Here is a 23,298-nt window from a genome sequence, read left to right as displayed (position 1 = left end):
TTAAGATAAGTAGCTATACCAATCTTTTAAATCAATATGGAATGAAATGTGCACCACAATGTTGTGACACATACCGTGTTTCCCCGATAGTAAGGCAGTGTCTTACTTTCTTTTTACCCCCAAAAGCCCCACTGTGTCTTACTTTGGGGGTATGTCTTATATTGTCCCGGGCACCGGGGCCGGCTCGTCTTCGGGCTTCGGCGAGTCAGAGGGAGGGCATTTCAGCACACAAACGCTTCGAGGAAAAGGAAGGGACGCGGTCGCCCCCCCTCCCCTGCTGAACCTTTCCTTTCGGTCTCCACCCCCCCACCTCCACGCCGTCTTCTCTCCCTCCAATCACCCCCCCTCCATCCCCCCTCCCCTCTTCCAATGGGCTATTGGACGTGGCCAAACCCTGCACCTCCCGCGTCTCGTGTCCTCGGCGGTAGCGCATAGAAACACGTTCCCAAGCAGGAGCAGCGGTGGCAGCGGCAGCAGCAGCAGCGGTGGTGGCAAGGAGAGGAGCCCTGCCTCGGATACGAAAGGCGGACCCGGGCGAGTGAAGCCGAGTGACAGCAGCAGCACCTCAGGGGCGAGTCCAACGAAGGGACTCCAGCTTTCCCTGTATTCCTGGAGCTGCCGCGCCTGCCTCTTTCCCTTTTTTTGCCGGTTGTGCGCGCCACTTGTGCACGCCGTGTGTGGTGTGGCGCGGTGTCTGTTTGCAGCAATGGCTGCGGCGGCAGCAGCAGCGAGCAACAAGGTGTCGGGAAGGCTCCAGGGGAATGCGGCAGTAGCCTCCCCAGCTGGGAAGAGCGAAGATTCTCTCTCTCTCTCTCCCCCGTCACCCACCCTCATGTTCCCCTCAGACCTCCTGGCGTTTACGCGCCGGCTTGGGATCCTGCGCAAGTGGGTTTTCCGCGCTTTCTGGCTCTCCCTCGCAGCGTTGGGGCTGCCGCCGCCGCTGCCGGGTCCCCCGCTCGACCTGTTTCTCCCTCCCCTCGCGCGTGAGTAACCGCTTCTTTCAGTAGGAAAGCCCGTGAGGAGCGGCGGCGGCGACAGCGTTTCTCTTGTGTGTGTGTTTGTGTGTATGTGTAGGTGAGGTGGAGACGCAGGTGGTTGGGAGAGTAAAGTGGAAGCGCGCGCGGTCCGACGGCGAACTTTTCTTTCCGTAACATGGGCGTGTGGGGGGGGGGGAATGAACAGGCTGGTGCTTGGAAGTCTCCTATCTCACCTTTGCTTTAGCCTGTGCGACCTGCCTTCCTTCCTGCTTGCTGGAGAACGAGAGCACCTTCACAGCCCCTCACTCAAGCACACAGCCAGGCTGGGCCAGAGCACCCTCAGGCTTCTTGGCGCAGGATCCCAAGCCGGCGCGTAAACGCCAGGAGGTCTGAGGGGAACATGAGGGTGGGTGACGGGGGAGAGAGAGAGAGAGAATCTTCGCTCTTCCCAGCTGGGGAGGCTACTGCCGCATTCCCCTGGAGCCTTCCCGACACCTTGTTGCTCGCTGCTGCTGCCGCCGCAGCCATTGCTGCAAACAGACACCGCGCCACACCACACATGGCGCGCACAAGTGGCGCGCACAACCGGCAAAAAAAGGGAAAGAGGCAGGCGCGGCAGCTCCAGGAATACAGTGATCCCCCGTTTATTGCGTCCCCAACCATTGCGAACAGGGTACTTCGCTATTTTTCAACCCGGAAGTCAAAAATACCATCTACGCATGCGTGCCGGGCACGCATGCGTAGATGGCAGCGGCTTCCCTGGGTCTTCCCCCTCTTGCTGGCGTCAGCGAGGAGTTTCCCCACCGCCCACGCAAACTCCTCGCTGCCGCCCGCCCACGCCGTTCATTCTCGCCGCTTTTGAGCTGAGTCCGGGAGCGAATTCGCTTCCGGACTCAGCTCAAAACCGCCGATAGCAAGCGGCAAGGAACGGCTTGTCTCGGCGCTTTCGAGCTGAGTCCGGTCAGCTCGAAAGCGCCGAGACAAGCCGTTCCTTGCCGCTTGCTATCGGCGGTTTTGAGCTGAGTCCGGAAGCGAATTCGCTTCTGGACTCAGCTCAAAACCGCCGATAGCAAGCGGCAAGGAACGGCTTGTCTCGGCGCTTTCGAGCTGAGTCCGGGAGCGAATTCGCTCCCGGACTCAGCTCGAAAGCGCCGACAGCCAGCGCCCCCCGGACCCCCAACCCGGGTTTGGGGGGCTGCTAGGAAGCCCTCCATGCCGGCGGCAAACAGCCGCCCCGCCCCCAATCTTCGGCTCCTCGCTAGCGCTGTGGGAGTAAAAACACCATCTGCACATGCGCAGACGGTGTTTTTACTTCCGCATCGCTACTTGGCGAAAACCCGCTCGTTGCGGGGGCTCCTGGAACGGAACCCTCGCAACGAGCGGGGGATCACTGTACAGGGAAAGCTGGAGTCCCTTCGTTGGACTCGCCCCTGAGGTGCTGCTGCTGTCACTCGGCTTCGCTCGCCCAGGTCCGCCTTTCATATCCGAGGCAGGGCTCCTCTCCTTGCCGCCACCGCTGCTCCTGCTTGGGAACGTGTTTCTACGGGCAAAGCCGGCGGCGGGAGCGGCGGGGTCCAGCCCTCTAGCCGGCGCCTCGCCAGAAATCCGCCGCTTCTTTCTTCTCCGCCTCGCCTCCGCTACTCCCGCCGCCGCCTTTTCTCTCCCCACCGGGCAAGAGGCCGGGCGAGCAGGCTGAGGCGCTGGAACTGGGGCTGCCTGTCCTTGGCGTGAACGGCCGAGGAGTCCTTCTTATCCGTGCCGGGTTTGGGAGACTCTCCTGGGCGCGAAGCTCCCTCGCCAGCGCCGCGAACTGCTCCAACGCCTCCCTCGCTTTTAGTACCGTGTTTCCCCGAAAGCAAGACATATGTCTTACTTTCGGGGTATGGCTTATATTAGCCGACCCCCCTGAAACCCCCCGTATGTCTTACAATCGGGGGGGTCTTACTATCGGGGAAACACGGTAGTACAAGACTTACATACTTGCATTAACTGTTGGGGTCCAGTATAAAAGGTTGGGCAATAAACAGTTCATCCTGTTTCCATCATTGTGATTTGTACCTGAGTATTTTGATTACAAAAGAAACAATTTTTAAAATTTCCATGCACCATGACAAATAGTTACAGCTGAATTTGACCATTGCATCTTTTCAAAATTTCAAATAATTTATTGTCTGCAGCTTTTAAAATAAATAAGCAAACCAATTCATGTGATATTTTCTTACTAACCTCACAGGCTGTAAGACAGATTGCACCAATGCTGCTTTCTGACTACTAGAATGAACAGCATACAAATAAATCAATTATAACCACATTGTTAAAGTTCATTGTACAGATAAATTAATATTAATATTTTATTCAATCAATCATTTATAATGTTATGTCTATATATGACTAAGAAGAAAAATGAAGTAAAGAGTGCTAAAGAATGCACTGACATCATTCTTATTTGTACAGTAAATACTGTCTTCAGTATGGATATAATCCTAACAATTATAAAGTATATAGCCACCAAAACTTTCCTTAAACTGGAATTTTACTAGGAATTCAATTCAATTCAATTCAATTTATTGGATTTATATGCCGCCCCTCTCCGAAAACTCGGGGCGGCTAACAACAGTCATGAACAATATACATGAACAATATACAGTAAAAATCCAATACTAAAAACTAACTTAAAACCCCTTAATGTATAAAACCAGCATACGTACAAACATACCATACATACAGTTGTATCAGCCTAGGGGGAGAAGAAGTCTTAATTCCCCCATGCCTGGCGGCAGAGGTGGGTTTTGAGTAACTTACGAAAGGCAAGGAGGGTAGGGGCAGTTCTAATCTCTGGGGGGAGTTGGTTCCAGAGGGCCGGGGCCGCCACAGAGAAGGCTCTTCTCCTGGGTCCCGCCAAGTGGCATTGTTTCGTTGACGGGACCCGGAGAAGACCCACTCTGTGGGACCTAACTGGCCGCTGGGATTCGTGCGGCAGAAGGCGGTCTCGGAGATATTCTGGTCCGATGCCATGAAGGGCTTTAAAGGTCATAACCAACACTTTGAATTGTGACCGGAAACTGATCGGCAACCAATGCAGACTGCGGAGTTTTGGTGTGACATGGGCATATTTAGGAAAGCCCATGATTGCTCTCGCAGCTGCATTCTGCACGATCTGAAGTTTCCGAACACTTTTCAAAGGTAGCCCCATGTAGAGAGCATTACAGTAGTCGAACCTCGAGGTGATGAGGGAATGAGTGACTGTGAGCAGTGACTCCTGGTCCAAATAGGGTCGCAACTGATGCACCAGGCGAACCTGGGCGAACGCCCCCCTCGCCACAGCTGAAAGATGTTTCTCTAATGTTAGCTGTGGATCGAGGAGGACGCCCAAGTTGCGAACCCTCTCTGAGGGGGGTCAATGTTTCTCCCCCCAGGGTAATGGATGGACAGATGGAATTGTCCTTGGGAGGCAAGACCCACAGCCACTCCATCTTGTCTGGATTGAGTTTGAGTTTGTTGACACCCATCCAGGCCCCAACAGCCTCCAGGCACCGGAACATCACTTCCACTGCTTCGCTGACTGGACATGGGGTGGAGATGTATAACTGGGTATCATCGGCATATTGATGATACCTCACCCCATGCCCTTGGATGATCTCACCCAGCGGTTTCATGTAGATGTTAAATAGCAGGGGGGAGAGGACCGACCCCTGAGGCACCCCACAAGGGAGAAACCTAGAGGTCGACCTCTGACCCCCCCACTAACACCGACTGCGACCGACCGGAGAGGTAGGAGGAGAACCACTGAAGGACAGTGCCCCTCACTCCCAACCCCTCCAGCCGGCGCAGAAGGATACCATGGTCGATGGTATCGAAAGCCGCTGAGAGGTCAAGAAGCACGAGGACAGAGGACAAGCCCCTGTCCCGGGCCCGCCAGAGATCATCCATCAACGCGACCAAAGCAGTTTCCGTGCTGTAGCCGGGCCTGAATCCAGACTGCTGAGGACCTAGATAATCGGCTTCTTCCAAGGATCGCTGGAGTTGGAGTGCCACCACCTTCTCAACAACCTTCCCCATAAAGGGAAGGTTGGAGACTGGACGGTAGTTATTAAGCACGGCTGGGTCCAGGGAAGGCTTCTTGAGGAGGGGGCGCACAAGTGCCTCCTTATAAAGGGCCGGAAAGGACCCCCTCCCCAAGGAGGCGTTGACAATCTCCTGGGCCCAGCTCCGTGTCACCCCTCGACCAGCCGAAACCAACCAAGAGAGACACGGATCCAGTGAACAGGTGACGGAACTCACAGCTCCAATGGCCTTGTCCACTTCATCAGGTGTCACCAAGTCAAACTCCTCCCAGACAGATGGACAAAGACGTTTAGCCCCAGTCACCTCGACTGACTCGTTGTCAGTCGACTCTGTTTTACAATTGGAGTCGAGGTCCGCCCGGATCCAAGCAATTTTATCAGCGAAAAACGTGTTAAAGTCCTCGGCACTACTCTGTAAGGGCTCCCCAACTCCCCCATGATTAAGAAGGGAGCGGGTTACCCTAAACAGAGCGGCCGGGCGGGATTCCGCTGATGCAATCAAGGCGGCATGATACACGCATCTTGCCACCTTGAGCGCCACTTTGTAAGTCTTAACATGTGCTCTTACAAGTGTTCGATCGGATTCGGACTTACTCTTCCTCCATCGCTTCTCTAGACGTCTCTTCTGGCGCTTCAACTCCCGGAGCTCCTCGTTGAACCATGGAGCTCTACGGGATCTAGCGCCACGGAGAGGTCGCAGCGGTGCAATTCGGTCAAGGGCCTCCGCTGCAGCCTTGTTCCAGGCCTCAGCCAGAGACTCAGCAGAACTGTGGACGAGTGTATCTGGAAGAACCCCAAGCGCCTTCTGAAAACCATCTGGATCCATCAGGCGTCTGGGGCGGAACATCTTAATTGGTTTCGCCTTCCTGCGGGGGAGGATTGGAGCCAGGAAGTCGAGCCGCAGTAGAAAATGGTCTGACCATGACAAAGGCAACACTTCTAAGCCCCTTAGTCTCAGACCATTACTCAGTTGCTCAGAGGGGAATACCATGTCGGGTGAGTGCCCCCCCTCATGAGTCGGACCCTGAACTACTTGGGTCAGGTCCATGGCTGCCATGGCGGCCATGAACTCCTGTGCCAGTCCAGAGGATTTGCCGAGTGACGGCAGGTTGAGGTCCCCCAAGACAATAAGTCTAGGGAACCCCACCGCCAGCCCGGCTACCTCCTCGAGCAGCACAGGCAGGGCTTGTGCCACGCAGCTGGGAGGCAGGTACGTGAGAAACAAGCCCACCTGAACCCCTAAGTCCAACTTCACCAGGAGGGACTCGCAACCCGCAATCTCCGGAGCAACGAGTCTACGCAGGCAAAGGCTCTCCCTGGCTATAATAGCCACTCCTCCCCCCCTTCCCCGGGGTCGAGGTTGGTGCCATATCTGAAACCCGGCTGGACAAATTTCAGAGAGAGGAACTCCTCCCTCTGGGCCCAGCCAGGTTTCAGTTACACATGCCAGGTCAGCCTCCTCATCCAGGATCAGATCCCGGATGAGGAGAGCTTTATTTACCACCGACCTGGCATTGAGTAGCAGCAACCTGAGCCCAGGGCCAGACTTACACTCATCACCAGTATTCTGGGTTGAGCTCACGGAGCCGGAACAAGGGATCGTTATTAAGCAACGATCCCTCCTTCCCCTGGAACGGCTAGCTCTGTGGCTCCCGCCATATCTGCCTCTCCCCAGCAGCACTGAGATATCCTGACCCTCTGTCACCCCAGAGATAGCTGCCCCTCCCCCTCCTGTCTCTCCGGCGCCAGGTTGGCCAAGTGTATTATTTACATCACTCCCATTCATCTCACCCATACTATGACCCCACCCATCCCATCCGTCCCATCCATACCAATCATTTGCTCCATACACCCTATGCCCACCCCAGTTATCCATCACTAAAAAAAAAAACCCAATAATTTAGTTAAAATATGAATCAATTTATAATTAAAATACTGAAGGTTAAAATACTAATAAAAATAAATAAATACAAATAGAAAATATAGAATATATAAAATATAGGTAATAGTGTAGCAATTCAGTTGATTAAAGTGAACCCAGTCAGCAGCAAATAACAACAGCACCAAGGTCTCAGGTGGTAAAGTCACAATTTGCTCAGAGTCAAGAGTCATTCTATATCTCCCCCACTCCTCAGAGAAGGGGCGGTAGAATGTCCTTATCCCAAGTATGCTGGTTATTAAATTAATTTCCCTGTGTCTCAGACTCCTTAGTGTCAATGATTTCAGATCTTCCTTCTCTCTTGTCCCATCCACTCTTACAGTGCCTCCAGACCGCACTGGTCGGCCCTCCGTTGATTCCCAGTAGTTTTGCAGCAGAGTCTCATTACTATAGATCTCATAAATTAACATGTCCAGTCTGTTGTGTTCCCAGCAATAGCCAAAATGGCATTCCAAACCTCCATGCAGCCACAGTATGCTCCTTTGATGGTCATAATGGTACTCCCCTCCTTGGCCTCTTTGTTTTCCCATAGCCCTCCTGCCCTCTGTCTCCTCTCTCTCCTCCTCCTGCAGTTCCCCACCTGGCTGATCTTTTGACGCCGAACACCCCCACCATTCGGTGTTCCCGCGTCTTAGGATCGTTTAGTGTGTCTGGTGGGTCTGGCTGTTTCAATTTGGCTGGCTCGATAGCTCAGCTCAGCCTCTCAGTCTCTGAAGCTCTCAGTCTCTGAAGGTCGTAACTCAGTGAAGAAAAGAGAGAAAGGGCTGCAGGTAGTTTCGATCTAATTGGCGGCCGCCATTTTCCGCGCCCCAGCTGATTCCTCAGCAAATTCCGGCGATGACAGTCTAAAGCATACGCCGCGGAGCCGGGGGCAACGGGATCTTCCTAGGCAAGGCACAGGCTGGGCACAGGGTTCCTTCTGAAGCTCTAAGCCCCCCTATCCTCGACAAAGTCGCTGCAGCCAAGATGTTGCAAAATAAACGCCGCGGAGCAGGGAGGGGGTAACGGAAATGCCGCGGAGCAGGAGGGCAGCAAGGACCCCCTGAGCTGGGACGAGCCGACTCCTTTTGGGATTTCAAGTTCCCCTCTGTCCTCCCAAAATAGGTAGTGGTAAGCAGAGGCAGGAAGCAGTACGTTGTAGGCAGTGAACAACACGCTGCAGCGCCGGTGCAAAAACAAGCAACTCAGCGCTGTTTTGTGGTCGCCATATTTCGGAGCCCAGCTAGCCAGACCACAGACTCTGGGAGCAAGGAATATAGCACGGGGCAGCAAAAAGAGGGTCCTCTTGGACAGCGGGTGCTCACCTTCTAGGTCTGTGAGACTAGGTTGTGATTAAATTGCTTTTATCTCCTATATTTTGATGTTAACCACCGTAGTCCGACGGAGCAGCGTATCCCCACCTCCTCCTGCCTCCAACCGGAACCGGAACCGGAACCTTATTTTTAACAATATAACAGAGTGAATATAACAATTTGTACATTGATCTTAGAAATGTATATGCATTATATAAAAGTTACGCAAGAAAAAGTAACATAAACTTTAAGAAAGTGAAAACATGAAAAATTACATCTTTTTGTAAGTACGTTTATACATACGTTATAGGAACTGTAACATTAGACATCTGTGCATTCTACATATATCTATGACATTTTTACTATAGAATATTATGTAGACATACATTTTCTTAATATACTGTAGATTGAAATTTTGGGAATCAGGAAAAATTGGAGATCTAGCAGAGCAAGTAATTAAAGTAGATTGTGTTTTGAATCCTTCTAAGAATCAAGAGACATTAATACAATGTTACATTACTTCTGTTTTTTCCCTTATGTACTAGAGTTGTTAAGAGCAACTATTATTTGCAAGTGTTCTCGATATTGACATAAAAGTTTTATCTATCATTTGGAGCGTATGAATCAAGTGTACTAACAAAAAGTGTATTAACAAAAAAGTGACAGATTATGTAATTCTGAAGAAAATTTTGTATTACTAAGCTTTTCTTTAATGTACTTTAATGTCAAAGATTGAACAAAGTCTAAATTAAATGTGTGCACTGATCCTGGGAAAGGTAGGAGCTGTTTTAAAGTACACTAGATAACTATAATGTTTATGATTGTTCTGAAGCGAAAATCAGATGTCAAGCATAGTCAGTCTTCGCCTGTATTAGAATTCAGTAATACTCATTATAAGCAAATTTTTACTTTGGAAAATGTACATTGATTCCACCGTAATTAATGCTGAATGTGAAATCAATATTGCAAAGTAAAGTACTTTGTTGCGAGCAGACAAAATATAGGAATTCAATAATATTAAATTTATTTATTATGATCAATTCATTGATTCTGGCTATATCTTCATTTAGTTGCTTATACCTTATAATGGTTTTATGAAACCTTAATGATTATTTTATAAATTTGTAGCCAGTTTAGTTAAATAGGTGAATTGGCAAATTTGATTTTTCTTATTACATATTTTTCTTCTTTAAATTAATTTAATCTTTTTGTCTTTTATATTTGTGATCTAAACATACTTCCATTTTTGTTCATCTTTTTTAGCATACATTTTGATTTGCTTAATTTTTAACATACATTTTCTACCCACTCTTAATGTTTAGTATCTGTTTTATATTAATATTTGATTTTTCTACCTTCTTTTCATACTTAATGTGACAAAAAGCAGTTTTTCCTAAAGTAGCATGTATTTCTGCATACCTTTCTCTAATATGTGCATTTTTTTGCAACTGAAAATTGCATCGTCTAGAAACATAACTTTTGGTTTGCATATATAGTCTAGGGCAGCGTTTCCCAACCGGTGTGCCGCGGCACACTGGTGTGCCGCGAGACATGGCCAGGTGTGCCGCCAAGCTTCAGCTGGGCGGGGCGCTGCCGGTACTTCCGTCCTGGGGCTCCCGGTCGCAGCTGTCCCCCGCCTCCTGCTCGATGCTGCGGTTTTCGGCGCTCTCCTGCTGGGCCCCAAAGAAGGAAGGCAGGAGCTCCATTCTTCGCACCTTTTTCCCGCCTTCTTTCTTTGGGGCCCAGCAGGAGAGCGCCGAAAACCGCGGCATCGAGCAGGAGCCGGGGGACAGCTGCGAGCGGGAGCCCCAGGACGGAAGTACCGGCAGCGCCCCGCCCAGCTGAAGCTCCTCTGGCGTCGACGGCAAGTGTCCGATGGGAGCGGGGGGGGGGTGGCCGCAGCGGCCGCAGGCAGTCGGGGGAGATGGCGGCGGCGAGAGGGATCGCTCTCTCTCTCTCTCTCAGCTGACTGCAAGTGGGAGCCCTGACGGTGGCGGTTGGACGTGCTGCTGGACGTCGTACATGCTGGCGCTGCGTGCCTGGCATATACGGTGTCCAGCACCACGTCCAGCTGCCGCCGTCAGGGCTCCCGCTTGCAGTCAGCTGAGAGAGAGAGAGAAAGAGAGACATATAAGAGGCAGAGAGAGAGAGAAAGAGAGACATAGCAAGAGAGGCAGAGAAAGAGAGACAGAGCAAGAAAGACAGCAAGAGAGGCAGAGAAAGAGAGATAGAAAAAGAGAGAGAGAGAGAAAGAGAGACATAGCAAGAGAGGCAGAGAGAGAGAAAAAGAGAGACATAGCAAGAGAAAAAGAGAGACTTAGCAAGAGAGGCACAGAGAGAGAGAGAAAGAGAAAGAAAGAGAGACATAGCAAGAGAGACAGAGAGAGAAAGAGAGATAGCAAGAGAGGCAAAGAGAAAGAAAGAGACATATAGCAAGACAGTGAAAGAGAGAGAGAGAGCAAGAGAGAAAAAAGCAAGAAAGAGATAGCAAGAGAGACAGAGAGAGAGAGCAAGGGAGAGAGAAAGACATAGAGAAAGGGAAGGAGGGAGAGAGAAAGAGAGCAAAAAAGAGAGGAAGAAAGAAAGAAAGAGGGATGGAGAGAGAGAATGAAGGGAAGGAAGGAAAAGAGAGAAAGAGGGAGAAATAGAGCGAAAGGGAGGAAGAGAGAGGTTTTTTTTGTCCAAACGTTTCTTTAGCCCGCGCCCCCCCCCCCTTTCAGTGTTCCCCAGGATTTTGAAAATACGAATAATGTGCCGCGGCTCAAAAAAGGTTGGGAAACACTGGTCTAGGGAGTATGAAGGATGGTGGGGTTTCCTTCAAATTTAACCTTACCCCTAATTTAAGTCCTCTTTTATTCCAATAGTATTGTAACATCCAAATACAAACTGCTAAACAGGCAGTTCCTGGTTTATACCAGGGTTCTTTTTCAGAGATCTTTGCATCAGACAGTTGTTAGGTATAACATTTACATGCTCAAACATTGCAGCCACTGTTCTTCTGCATCTTTCTAAAAGGGTGGCTTTAAGTATGTCAGTTATTGCATAGCTGTCTGCACTAATACTAACTATAGTATTCTATGGAGAAGAGAAATCCAAATCTAGAAGCATACTTCTAAAATTTCATCCCACCTATCATTTTGTATAGTTCTGTAAAAAAAAAATCTAGCACTGCGAGATTATTTTCTTATACAGTGTTTTACATTCAATTTCTTAACTAATATGTTTACAGGTCTAGTGGTTGATAACTTCAGTCAACGCTTGTTTTGGGCTGATTTTGAATTATCAGTCATTGGCAGTATTCGTTTTGATGGCTCTGATTCAGTTATATGTGTTAGCAGCAAACAAGGTAAGTGTATATTTGAATATATGGTTGAGGGTTCTGCTCAGTATCTTAGCTGATCCCAGCATTGCACTCTTCTGGACAGAGAGCTCTAATATTCCCAGGATCTTTTTGAATCACTCCTTCAGCATAGCAGTCACAGCTCCGAATCATATGATTTCCTGTAATTAATTCCAATTATTTTCAGATGTCTAGGCTTTAAGTCTTGGGCATATCTATGAGCAATTGCTGTTTTGAGCTTCTGGTATTGTGCCCAATGCCCTTCTGCTCATATACTGATCCATATTGGTCCTATAGCTTGGTGGCTTTGGTACCTGATATGACATTCCATGTTGTTATTATTGTCTGCTAATGGGATGTGAGGCTGTTTCATAACCACCATCTTTCCTTGTATTCAGCAATTTGAGTGGGAGTCTACTGAGAGTCTGCTCCTAGCAGGTGATTCCTTTATGCTGCTAAGCTGAAATATTGGGTCATTGGTTGCTTCTTAGTTAGTGTAGATGTAGATCTTCTATCTATCCATAAGATCCTCTTACAGTTCATGTATCGTGTCTTATTATGTCTGCTGTTCTGGTAGCATTCCATCAATTCCAAGTTCGTTCGTTTTGTTTATGCATGGTTTATTCCAATAACCTTCTTATTGTCAGATTGTCCTGGTTCCCCACAACATCTGATACAAGATCTGGATTTATCCTAGAGCTTTTTAATTTTTCCAAACAAATTGAAGTGTGAACAAAAAGACAAAGTGTGCTTTCTGTAGGGTTTATAGGCTAAAGTACTTTGGCATCTTTTGATATGTCTGCAAATATATTAGAAAATGATAACAATTAATAACTTTACTACTTGAGTTATTTTAGATGAGGAAACTTTCTGTAATGTTAAAAGTTAATTCAAATTTTCCATGTGTTATGTTGATAAGAACTCCCTGTTCAGAAAATAAATATGAATAGAGGTATAAAAGATTTGCCCTTTTTGTTTATAGAACCCTAAAATAGTATATCATGAATTCTATAGTATAATTATCAGTTGAAGTACCTTCATCTGGATCTTTTGCTGAATAGGAAGCCACATTGGATTACTTATTTTTCTTGTTAACTTTATCAAATCTAGATGCTATTCATAAAATCAAAATATCACTACAAAATACCAACATTAGTTTACAGTATATGTTGGTACAGAAATGTCACATCAAACTGAAATGTGTATTTCTTTTTACTTATTTAAGGCTTACTACATCCTCATAGAATTGATATTTTTGAGAACTATATATATGGAGCTGGACCTAAAAATGGTGCATTTAGAGTGCAAAAATTTGGGCAAGGTGTTGTAGAATATTTGAACTTAGAGACTGATAAAACAAAAAGTGCCTTGATTTCACATCGCTACAAACAAATACACTGTGAGTATATTTTATTACTTTCAGGGGGGGAAATTAAAATATCTTAATATTTAAAATAGTGTACAAAATAAATATATAACTTATTCACCCATTCTCATACATTAGACTTCAGGGATTTAGTAAATGAACTGTTTTGGGGAACTTGGCATATCATTAGGAATAAAATAAAAGCTATAGAAATATATCTTACCGGGCTTAATAATAAAATATTTTGTGGTTACAAGAGAAGAAAAACACCTTATTATAACAATTTCTTCCCTGTTAACATTAGAGATGCTCATAAATTATCTTCTCATGCAATGACACTTTACTGCTTGGTGCTCTTTAGATGGAGATAAATTGTTGGGGTCATGAAGTAGATAACGGCACATGGTGTGATATATTTTCTTCTTCATCACAATTTATGGAGTAGACCCCAGATAAATATGTATAAAAACAAATAAATAAAATGAAAGTCTTATATCTTAAAGGTGTTTGAGGGAGATTGTGTTTGGTTAGGTTCTTGGTTCTTGGTTCGCTTTGTCTTTTTGGTTTTTTATACCTTCAAGTCAGGGGTTTTTTTAAAAAAGAAATTCGGGTGATGCCTGAAGTAATATTTGTGGCTTTGTTGGTAAAGTCTTTCAGAAATGGTTTGCAATTGTCTCCTTCCTAGGCAGTGACAGACTCAGGATCACCAATCTCACGTCGTAATTTTCCAAATTTCTAATCTGATGCCTTAAGCACTACATGGAACTCTTTCTTGTATTTGTATTTATGGCTCAAATTGCTTGCCACTTGTCTGAGAATCTGTTCATGTCCTTGAAAACAAAGGATCAGGATTTGTCTTAAGTTGTTCCCTTTCCTTGTATTATTTATTTATTTATTTATTGGATTTGTATGCTGCCCCTCTCCAGATTGAGGGATAGGCTCAGGACTAAATCTTAATGTCTATACTATAAGGGCCTTGCTTCTTATTTAAGATGACCAGACATCCCGTTTTTGGTGGGACAGTCCCGCTTTTGAGCAATTTGTCCCGCATCCCGTGGTGTTTTTTAAAAAATGGGAAGTCTGGTCACCTTGCGCTAGCAGGGACAACAAAGGGGAGGAAAAGGAAAGGGAAGCGCAGCCGAGGTGTTTGCCTCCTCCTCCTCCGATAGCCTATCCACTGTGCTTGGGGCTGGTGGACGGACAGAACAGTGTTTGTGCCAGGCAGGAAAACCCGTCTGCGTGTTCCAAGCACCAGCTCGCCCGGCAAATAAAGGTGGGTCCGTCTTGGCCCTGCGTTTTTCCTTCCTTTTCCCCAGTGCCGTGAGTGGAGAGAGAGATTGACTGCACTCTGTCATTGATGGAGAGAGAGAGAGAGATTTGTGGGTGGGTAATTGCCTGCCTCAGGAGTCTTTCCATCCTTTTTCTCTCTTTGCAGCCCAGGAAAGTTTAAGGGAGGGGGTGGCAGGCAAGGCTCGGCTGAGTCAAAAGGACAGGAGAAATTTGGGGAGCTTGGCCAGCTCTCTCTCTCTCTCTCTCTCTCTCTCTCTCTCTCTCCCTCCCTCTTCCCACCCCAGCCTGGGCCGCCTGGAACCCTGTTGGTGATTTGCGGAGGGGGGTGGAAATGCCTCTGGCCCCACCCACACCCACGCCTTAATTCCTTCCCCAGGCTGAAATAGCTGGGAAGAAAACAGAGCCCCCTGCCTCCTGCCCACCCGTTCAGTATATTGGTTGCGAATTTGCTAGCGTGCTATCCATGCTGGGGAACTGGACAGACATGTGGACTATTGTAAAAAAAAGAGAGGGAGGGAGGGAGAAACACAGAGAGAGAGAGAGAAAGAGAGAGAAAGAGGGAGAGAGCAACAGAGAGAGAGAGAAAGAAAGAGGGAAAGAGAAAGAGAGAGAAAGACAGAGAGAGAAAGAGAGAGTGAGAAAGAGAGAGAAAGCAAGAGAGAGGAAGAGAAAGAGAGAGATAGCAAGAGAGAGAGAGCGAAAGCGAGAGAAGGAGAGAGAAAGAGAGAGAAAGAGAGAGCAAGAGGGGAGAGAGAAAGAGAGAGATAGCAAGAGAGAGAGCAAGAAAGAGAGAGAGAAAAAGAGAAAGAAAAGAAAGAGAGGAAGAGAGGAAGGGAGGAAGGAAAAGAGAGGGTGGGAAGGGGAGAGAGAAAGAAAGAGACAAGGAGGAAGGAAGAGAGAGAGAAAGAGAGAGGAAGGGAGGAAGAGAGAAAGAGGGAGGGAAAGAGAGAGAGAAAGAGAGAGAAATAATTTTTTTTTTCCAATTTATTTTGGCTAAACATTTTTTTAGTCCCGCACCCCTCCACGGGCTCAATGGTGTCCCTCTTTCCCAATCTTAAAATCTGGTCACTTTATTCTTATTTCATTATTTATTTGAAAAATAATCCATATTATGCTTTTTTTTCTTTTCTCCTTTCAAATAGCACTCAATCCTTGTCTGCAGTTAACCTGTGAGTTCCTGTGTTTACTCAATCCTTCAGGTGCAGCTTGCATATGTCCAGAAGGAAAGGCAATGTTTAATGGAAAATGCAATGATTTGAATATGCTAGGTGGGTATTGACATTTATTTAAGAACTTAATTTTCTATGAAATAATAAAGGATGAATGAATAATGCTAAATTCTCTATTTTTATATTTATTTCAATGCCTGAAATTTAAGTAAATGAATGCATTTGAATATTGTAAAAAATGCAGAATGATATTAATTTTGATTAGTATTTGACTTCTAAAATTTTGGTTTTTAAAGTCAAATCTATCTAAAAGTTGTATTCTATTATCTGAAGTTGTATCCCCACTGAATTTATATATTTTAAAAGACATCAGCACCTCTCAATGCTGTTAATTATTTACATATTATACTTCTGCTCTTCTACAGTCAAAAACCTCAAAGTAGCTTAGAGGATACATAAAGAAAACATCTAAAGCAAGATAAAAACCAATCAAATAAATCACAACTATTATAGCAATAATAACATATAAATATAAAGACACAAAGTTGACAAATAAATATTGCAATTTATTAATACGATATTTGGGGGTTGTATATCTAATACATCTGGACATTATCAATTTTGGACACAAATCTACTTTTGTTATGATGCTGCTACAACATTTCAATCCAACATCAGTGGACAGATCTGCTGTACCAATTACACTAAGATGAATTTGTGCAAATAATTTATAAAGAAAGCTGGCACAAAGAAAACACTTATATTCATAGCTTTAATATATCAGGGTCTTCTCGAAAGCTTGGTAACCTTCGCAGTTCAGCATGCCAGCCCCCCACATCCATTCTCTTTACCACTGATTTCAATCCAAGTGTTATCTATATATATACAAAATGTTAATTCAGAATACTTAGGAGAGACTTCAAAGGAACTATGTCAAGCTATTGAAAGTTAGTGCTACTTCAGTGCTTCAACAATGATGTTTTGCTTATATCAATGTGCTGCATGACTTACTCAGTTGAGTGTTTACTAGTAGCAAGGCCTTGAAATGAAACATTCAGCTGAACATGTTGTCCATATGAATTCTGAGAGCAAACAGGAGTGGATGGCTGCAACTGATTTTGCATCCATTAATGCTCTTCTGTGCTAACAATTTGTTTATTCTGGCTCATTTTCATTTCCTGGATGAACAATGGTAATGATAATCATCTCCTGTCATGACCTTTGTGTTTATATCTTAAGTACAGATGAGACTTGCAAGCTGGCTTGTGAAAATGGAGGTAGATGTGCTATAAATGAAAAAGGTGATCAAAGATGTTACTGTTGGCCAAGTTATTCAGGGGACAGATGTGAAATTAACCATTGTAGCAATTATTGTCAGAATGGAGGAACCTGCATAGCTTCAGTTATTGGTAAATATTAATTTTCTCTATTTATTTATTGTAGACAATGAAAAACTGTTATTATATAGTTAATTATTACTATTAGTCATGGAAATTTCTGGGACTATTATGGCTGAAGCATAAAGCATTAAAAACCCATTTGATTTTTGATTTTCTTCTAGAAAAATTGACACTGATATCTGTAGAAAATTTGCTAGGAATGTCTTCCTTGTTTTCCTTGAAATACGAGAGTATGGAAACCTCACACCCAGTGTCAAGGGTTATATGGCAGATTTGAAAGAGGAAATGCAATTCAGGCACCCATTTTTCCTCTTGCCAACACTATGCATACTGAGATTTACAATTATTCCTAAAACAAATGCATAGTTCTGATCAATTAGATCTTTATAATCTAGCTACTTGTTCCATAATTTATAAGTTAGATGCTTTTACATTATTTTGCAGTAGTCAACGACTGTAAGAAAGATTTCTATTTGATTTAATAGTTCTGTGTTCTGTGATGAAAATGTTAGCTTGGAATTAATGCTAAATGGGTCATGAGGGGCCAGTATAGATAATTTTAAAGGAACTCTCATGTAAGATAACAAAATGAGGTATTGAACGTGAAGAACAATGTGGTGATTCTACCTCTCTTCAAATGTGTTTCATAATATTAAAGACACATGAAACAATTTCTTAGAAGCTGATTATCATGGAATATTCAGTAACTTGGTGCAGACAAAAAAGCAGAATGAGTCTGTATAATAAGCTGAATGTGCTCAAACAATCATTAAAACATAACACGAGGCTGCAGCTCTTTTTAACGTACATTTGACTCCAGGATTCAGATAACAATGACAGGAGATGTGAACATTAATTGAGAAGAAAGAAGGGCAGCTCTGTAGCCTCTCATAATAGAAATAAAAAAGATTGTTTTTCACATCAGATTAGTGCTTTGGGAAAGAATTGTAACAAAGAATGAGTGCCTATTAGATAGCAAGATGAGCAGTAGCAGGTTACTACTGGTACGGTTGAGGATGGCGCATCGGTAGTGAAAGTTGCACTGAATGCTCAGTTTCTATTCTGCATGCATGTGTGCGTGTCCCAGCAAATCTCCAAGGGGACACGTGCGTAAGAGAGATTTTGGAGCTTTTTTTGCTTCTGTGCATGGAAAAAAAATAGCTGAAATCTCTTGCACATGTCCCCTCACAAGATTTTGCTTCCTGCGCATGCACAGAAACAAAAACATGCTGGGACGCATGCGCGCACACACAGGAGAGGCAAGGTTGTGCGTGCAGTGCTCCGGTATTAGCAGTAGTGGGAATCCACCCCTGAGGATGAGGATCCTCAAAAATGGTTTGATATGTGGAAAACTAAGTCCCATCCATATCTGGTACAACATTTAATGTTTTAAGTAGACAACATACTGCTGAAGTTACTAGTCACTACTTGTAGAACAGGACAAATGTTGACAGCTAAAATGTTCCTGAATCTATAGTTGATTTTATATATTGGATTATACTCTTAGATCATCTTAAAAGAGAATGAAATACATGCCATCCAAGTGAGTTTTCCCTTCACTTACTAAATGATTGAAAGAGGATTTCTCATTGATATCCCCAGTGCCCTTACATGCAAAAGTAAGAATATAGTAGAGGCCTTTACAGGAGCAGCTCTGGCACAGCTAGTTAAGACACCAACTAGAGGGGAGAATATTCTAGATTTAGTTTTTACGAATGGGAATTGGGCTTCAGAGGTCAAGGTGGGAGAAAATTTAGGTTGCAGTGACCATCTATGTTTGTGGTTTGATGTAAAAACTGATTGTGAGCAATCCTATACTGCAACCAAAGTATTGGATTTCAGAAAAACAAATGTTAATGCAATGGGGGAATATTTAAATAATGAATTAAAGGGGAGGGATAAAATGGCAAGAGCGAGCACCCAGTGGACTGTATTAAAAAAAGCCATCTTAAAAGCCACAGGACTGTATGTAAAGCAAATAACTAAAGGTAAAAGGAAGAAGAAACCGCTATGGTTTAGCAACGATGTAAGGGCTATAGTCAATGAAAAAAAGGCTGCCTATAGGAGGTATAAAGAGTCTGGAAGTATAGCTGATAGAGAGGTGTATAAAATGAGACAGAAGGAGGCGAAACAGATAATATATGCTGCTAAAGCCTCAAAAGAGGAAGAAATTGCAAAATCTGTAAAGAAGGGGGATAAAACCTTCTTCAGATATATTAGTGATAGGAAGAAGAAAAACTGCAGCATCACGAAGCTTAGTACCGGGAATAATACATGCATTGATGGGAATAAGGAGATCGCTGACCATTTCAATAGCTACTTCTGTTCAGTTTTCTCAAAAGACACCTTACAAAATAATACTATAGAGTGATATAGCATTGCTTCCAGCTGTATGGATTCGGCTCCAGTGATCTTAGAAGCCGATGTCTTAGAAGAACTTGAACGATTAAAGATAAATAAGGCAATGGGTCCAGATGGCATCCACCCCAGAGTTCTTAAAGAACTCAGACTGATTTGTTTAACCAATCCCTGTTAACAGGAGATGTTCCTGAGGATTGGAGAATGGCCAGTGTTGTGCCTATCCGCAAGAAGGGCAGTAGAGAAGAAGCTAGTAACTACAGGCCAGTTAGTTTGACATCAGTTATAGTTAAAATGATGGAGACTCTACTCAAAAAGAGGATAAATCAGCACCTAAAAAACAATAACTTATTGGACCCAAATCAGCATGTCTTTACTGAAGGCAAATCATGTCAGACTAATCTCATTGATTTCTTTGACTATGTCACAAAGGTGTTGGATCAAGGTAGTGCCGTGGATATTGCCTATCTGGACTTCAGCAAAGCCTTTGATACGGTTCCACATAAAGAGCTGATAGATAAATTAGGGAAGATTGGACTTAATCCCTGGATAGTTCAGTGGATTTCAAGCTGGCTGAAGCATAGACATCAGAGAGTTATTGTTAATGGCGAGTATTCTGAGCAGAGACAGGTTACAAGCGGTGTGCCACAAGGGTCTGTTCTGGGTCCTATTCTTTTTAATATGTTTGTGAGTGACATAGGGGAAGGATTGGTAGGGAAGGTTTGCCTATTTGCCGATGACTCTAAAGTGTGCAATAGGGTTGATATTCCTGGAGGGGTCTGTAATATGGTAAATGATTTAGCTTTACTAGATAAATGGTCAAAGCAATGGAAACTGCAGTTTAATGTTTCCAAATGTAAAATAATGCACTTGGGGAAAAGGAATCCTCAATCTGAGTATTGCATTGGCAGTTCTGTGTTAGCAAAAACTTCAGAAGGGAAGGATTTAGGGGTAGTGATTTCTGACAGTCTCAAATTGGGTGAGCAGTGTGGTCGGGCGGTAGGAAAAGCAAGTAGGATGCTTGGTTGCATAGCTAGAGGTATAACAAGCAGGAAGAGGGAGATTGTGATCCCCTTATATAGAGCGCTGGTGAGACCACATTTGGAGTACTGTGTTCAGTTCTGGAGACCTCACCTACAAAAAGAAATTGACAAAATTGAACGGGTCCAAAGACAGGCTGCAAGAATGGTGGAAGGTCTTAAGCATAAAATGTATCAGGAAAGATTTAATGAACTCAATCTGTATAGTCTGGAGCAGTGTTTCCCAACCAGTGTGCCGCGGCACACTAGTGTGCCGCGATACACGGTCAGGTGTGCCACGAAGCTCCTAGGGAAGCTCCAGCTGGGTGGGGCACTGCCGGTGCCGATGCCTCCGACCTGGAGCTCCCACTCGCAACTGTCCCCCGGCTACTGCCCGGTGCCGCTGTTGCCAGTGCTCTCCTGCTGGGCCCCAAAGAAGGAAGGTGAGAAAAAGGAGAGCTTCATTCTTCGCGCCTCCTTTTTCCTGCCTTCCTGGAGCTTCCCTGGTGTCGGCGGCAAGTGTCCTTTGGAGCCCGGCGGGAGGGCACTGGCAGTGGGAGCGGGAGGGTGCCGGCTGCAGCGGCCCCAGGCAGTTGCAGGGAGATGGCGGTGGCGAGAGGGAGCTCCAGGGTGGAGGCACTGACAGTGGCAGTTGTACGTGCTGCAAGAGAAACAGAGAGAGAAAGAGAGACAGAGAAAGAGAGAGAGAGAGAGACACAGGGAAAGAAAGAGAGACATAGAGAGAGAGAGAAAGAGAGACATAGCAAGAGAGGCAGAGAGAGAGAAAGAAAGAGAGACATAGCAAGAGATACAGAGAGAGAGAGACAGAGAAAGAGAGAGAGAGAGAAAGAGAGACATAGCAAGAGAGGCAGAGAGAGAGAAAGAGAGAGAAAAAGAGAAACAGCAAGAGAGACAGAGAAAGAGAGAGAGAGACATAGCAAGAGAGGCAGAGAGAGAGAGAAAGAAAGAGAGACATAGCAAGAGAGACAGAGAGAGAAAGAGAGACATAGCAAGAGAGAAAGAGAGAGAGAAAGAGAGACAGCAAGAGGCAGAGAGAGAGACATAGCAAGAGAGGCAGAGAGAGAGAGAGAAAGAGAGACATAGCAAGAGAGACAGAGAAGGAGAGAGAGAAAGAGAGAGATGGCAAGAGAGGCAGAGAGAGAGAGAAAGAAAGAAAGGGAGACAGAGAGAGAGAGAGAAAGAGAGAGAGAAAGAAAGAAAGAGTTAGCAAGAGAGACAGAGAAAGAGAGAGAAAGAGAGACAGCAAGAGAGGCAGAGAGAGAGAAAGAAAGAGAGACATAGCAAGAGAGGCAGAGAAAGAGAGAGAGAGAGCAAGAGAGAGAAAAAAGCAAGAGAGATAGCAAGAGAGACAGAAAGAGAGAGAGAGAGCAAGGGAGAGAGAAAGACATAGAGGGAGGGAAGGAGGGAGGGAGAGAGAAAGAGAGCAAAATAGAGAGGAAGAAAGAAAGAAAGAGGGATGGAGAGAGAAAGAAGGGAAGGAAGGAAGAGAGAGAAAGAGGGAGAAATAGAGCGAAAGGGAGGAAGAGAGAGATTTTTTTTGTCCAAACTTTTCTTTAGCCGCCGCCCCCCCTCCTGGTTCAGTGTTCCCCAGGATTTTGAAAATATGAATAATGTGCAGCGGCTCAAACAAGGTTGGGAAACACTGGTCTGGAGGACAGAAGGAAAAGGGGGGACATGATCGAAACATTTAAATATGTTAAAGGGTTAAATAAGTTTCAGGAGGGAAGTGTTTTTAATAGGAAAGTGAACACAAGAACAAGGGGACACAATCTGAAGTTAGTTGGGGGAATGATCAAAGGCAACATGAGAAAATATTATTTTACTGAAAGAGTAGTAGATCCATCCAGCAGACGTGGTTGGTAAATCCACAGTAACTGAATTTAAACATGCCTGGGATAAACATATATTCATTGTAAGATAAAATACAGGAAATAGTATAAGGGCAGACTAGATGGACCATGAGTTCTTTTTCTGCTGTCAGTCTTCTATGTCAGCATTTCCCAACCGGTGTGTCGCAGCACACTAGTGTGCCGCGAGACACAGTCAGGTGTGCCACCAAGCTCCTAGGGAAGCTCCAGCTGGGCGGGGCGCTGCCGGTGCCTCCGAGCTCCCACTCGCAGCTGTCCCCCGGTTCCTGCCCATTGCCGCGGTTTCTGGCGCTCTCCTGCTGGGCCCCAAAGAAGGAAGGCGGGAAAAAGGAGAGCTTGATTTTTCGCACCTCCTTTTTCCTGCCTTCCTTCTTTGGGGCCCAGCAGGAGAGCGCCAGAAACCACGGCATCAGGCAGGAGCCGGGGGACAGCTGCGAGTGGGAGCTCGGAGGCACCGGCAGTGCCCCGCCCAGCTGGAGTTTCCTGGCGTTGGCGGCAAGTGTCCTTTGGGCCCGGCGGGAGGGCACTGGCGGTGGGAGCAGGAGCGTGCCGGCTGCAGCGGCCCCAGGTGGTCGCGGGGAGATGGGGGCGGCGAGAGGGAGCATCAGCGCCACCCCTCTACGAGCAGCAAGCGCCTCAGCGACGGGGCACGCCGTTTGCCTTTCGGCTCCGTCGCTGAGGCTTTTGATGCTCGTGGAGGGGAAGGCGCTGATGCCCAAAGCCTCAGCGACGTTTGGCTGCCGGGGGGTGGGGAGGAGAAAATCCTCCCCCCCCCTCCAGGAGCAGCAAAAGCCTAAGTGACGGATCGCGCCTTTTGCCTTTCGGCTCCGTCGCTGAGGCTTTTGCTGCTCATGGAGGGGGGGTTGGCGGTGCCGATGCCAAATGCTTTCCCTCTGCGGTGGGGGGTGGAGGGCAGGCGCAGTCAGCCCCAGGAGACAAAGAGGGAATGAGAGAAAGGAAAGAGACAGAAAGGGAGGGAGAGAAAGAACAAGTGAGAGATAGAAAGGATAGAGAGAAAGGGAATGAGAGAAAGGAAAGAGAGAGAAAGGGAGGGAGAGAAGGAATGAGGGAAAAAGGGAGGAAGAGAGAGAAATGAGAAACATGAGAGAGAAAAGGGGGAAAGACAGGAGAAGTACCCAGAAATGAGACAGTGGTATAAATTTCAGGAGGGATGATTGATGATTGACTGTACAGG

At 45.8% G+C, this 23,298-nt stretch overlaps 1 protein-coding gene across 1 annotated transcript in view; it reads left to right on the top strand.

Moving 5' to 3' along the window:
* The window catches only part of LRP1B (LDL receptor related protein 1B), a 1,143,506-nt gene that overhangs the window by 1,077,173 nt on the left and 43,035 nt on the right, over positions 1-23,298 (top strand). Inside the window, exons 80-83 of the mRNA XM_070731453.1 lie at positions 11,502-11,618; positions 12,838-13,011; positions 15,411-15,536; positions 16,682-16,846. Coding sequence (XP_070587554.1) covers positions 11,502-11,618; positions 12,838-13,011; positions 15,411-15,536; positions 16,682-16,846 — 582 coding nt within the window. The remainder of the gene's footprint in view (positions 1-11,501; positions 11,619-12,837; positions 13,012-15,410; positions 15,537-16,681; positions 16,847-23,298) is intronic.

The sequence above is a fragment of the Erythrolamprus reginae genome, chromosome 1 (assembly GCF_031021105.1).
Source record: "Erythrolamprus reginae isolate rEryReg1 chromosome 1, rEryReg1.hap1, whole genome shotgun sequence".
Classification (NCBI taxonomy): domain Eukaryota; kingdom Metazoa; phylum Chordata; class Lepidosauria; order Squamata; family Dipsadidae; genus Erythrolamprus; species Erythrolamprus reginae.
Note: the sequence above shows the minus strand (reverse complement) of the source record. Positions and strands in the feature narration are given on the sequence as shown.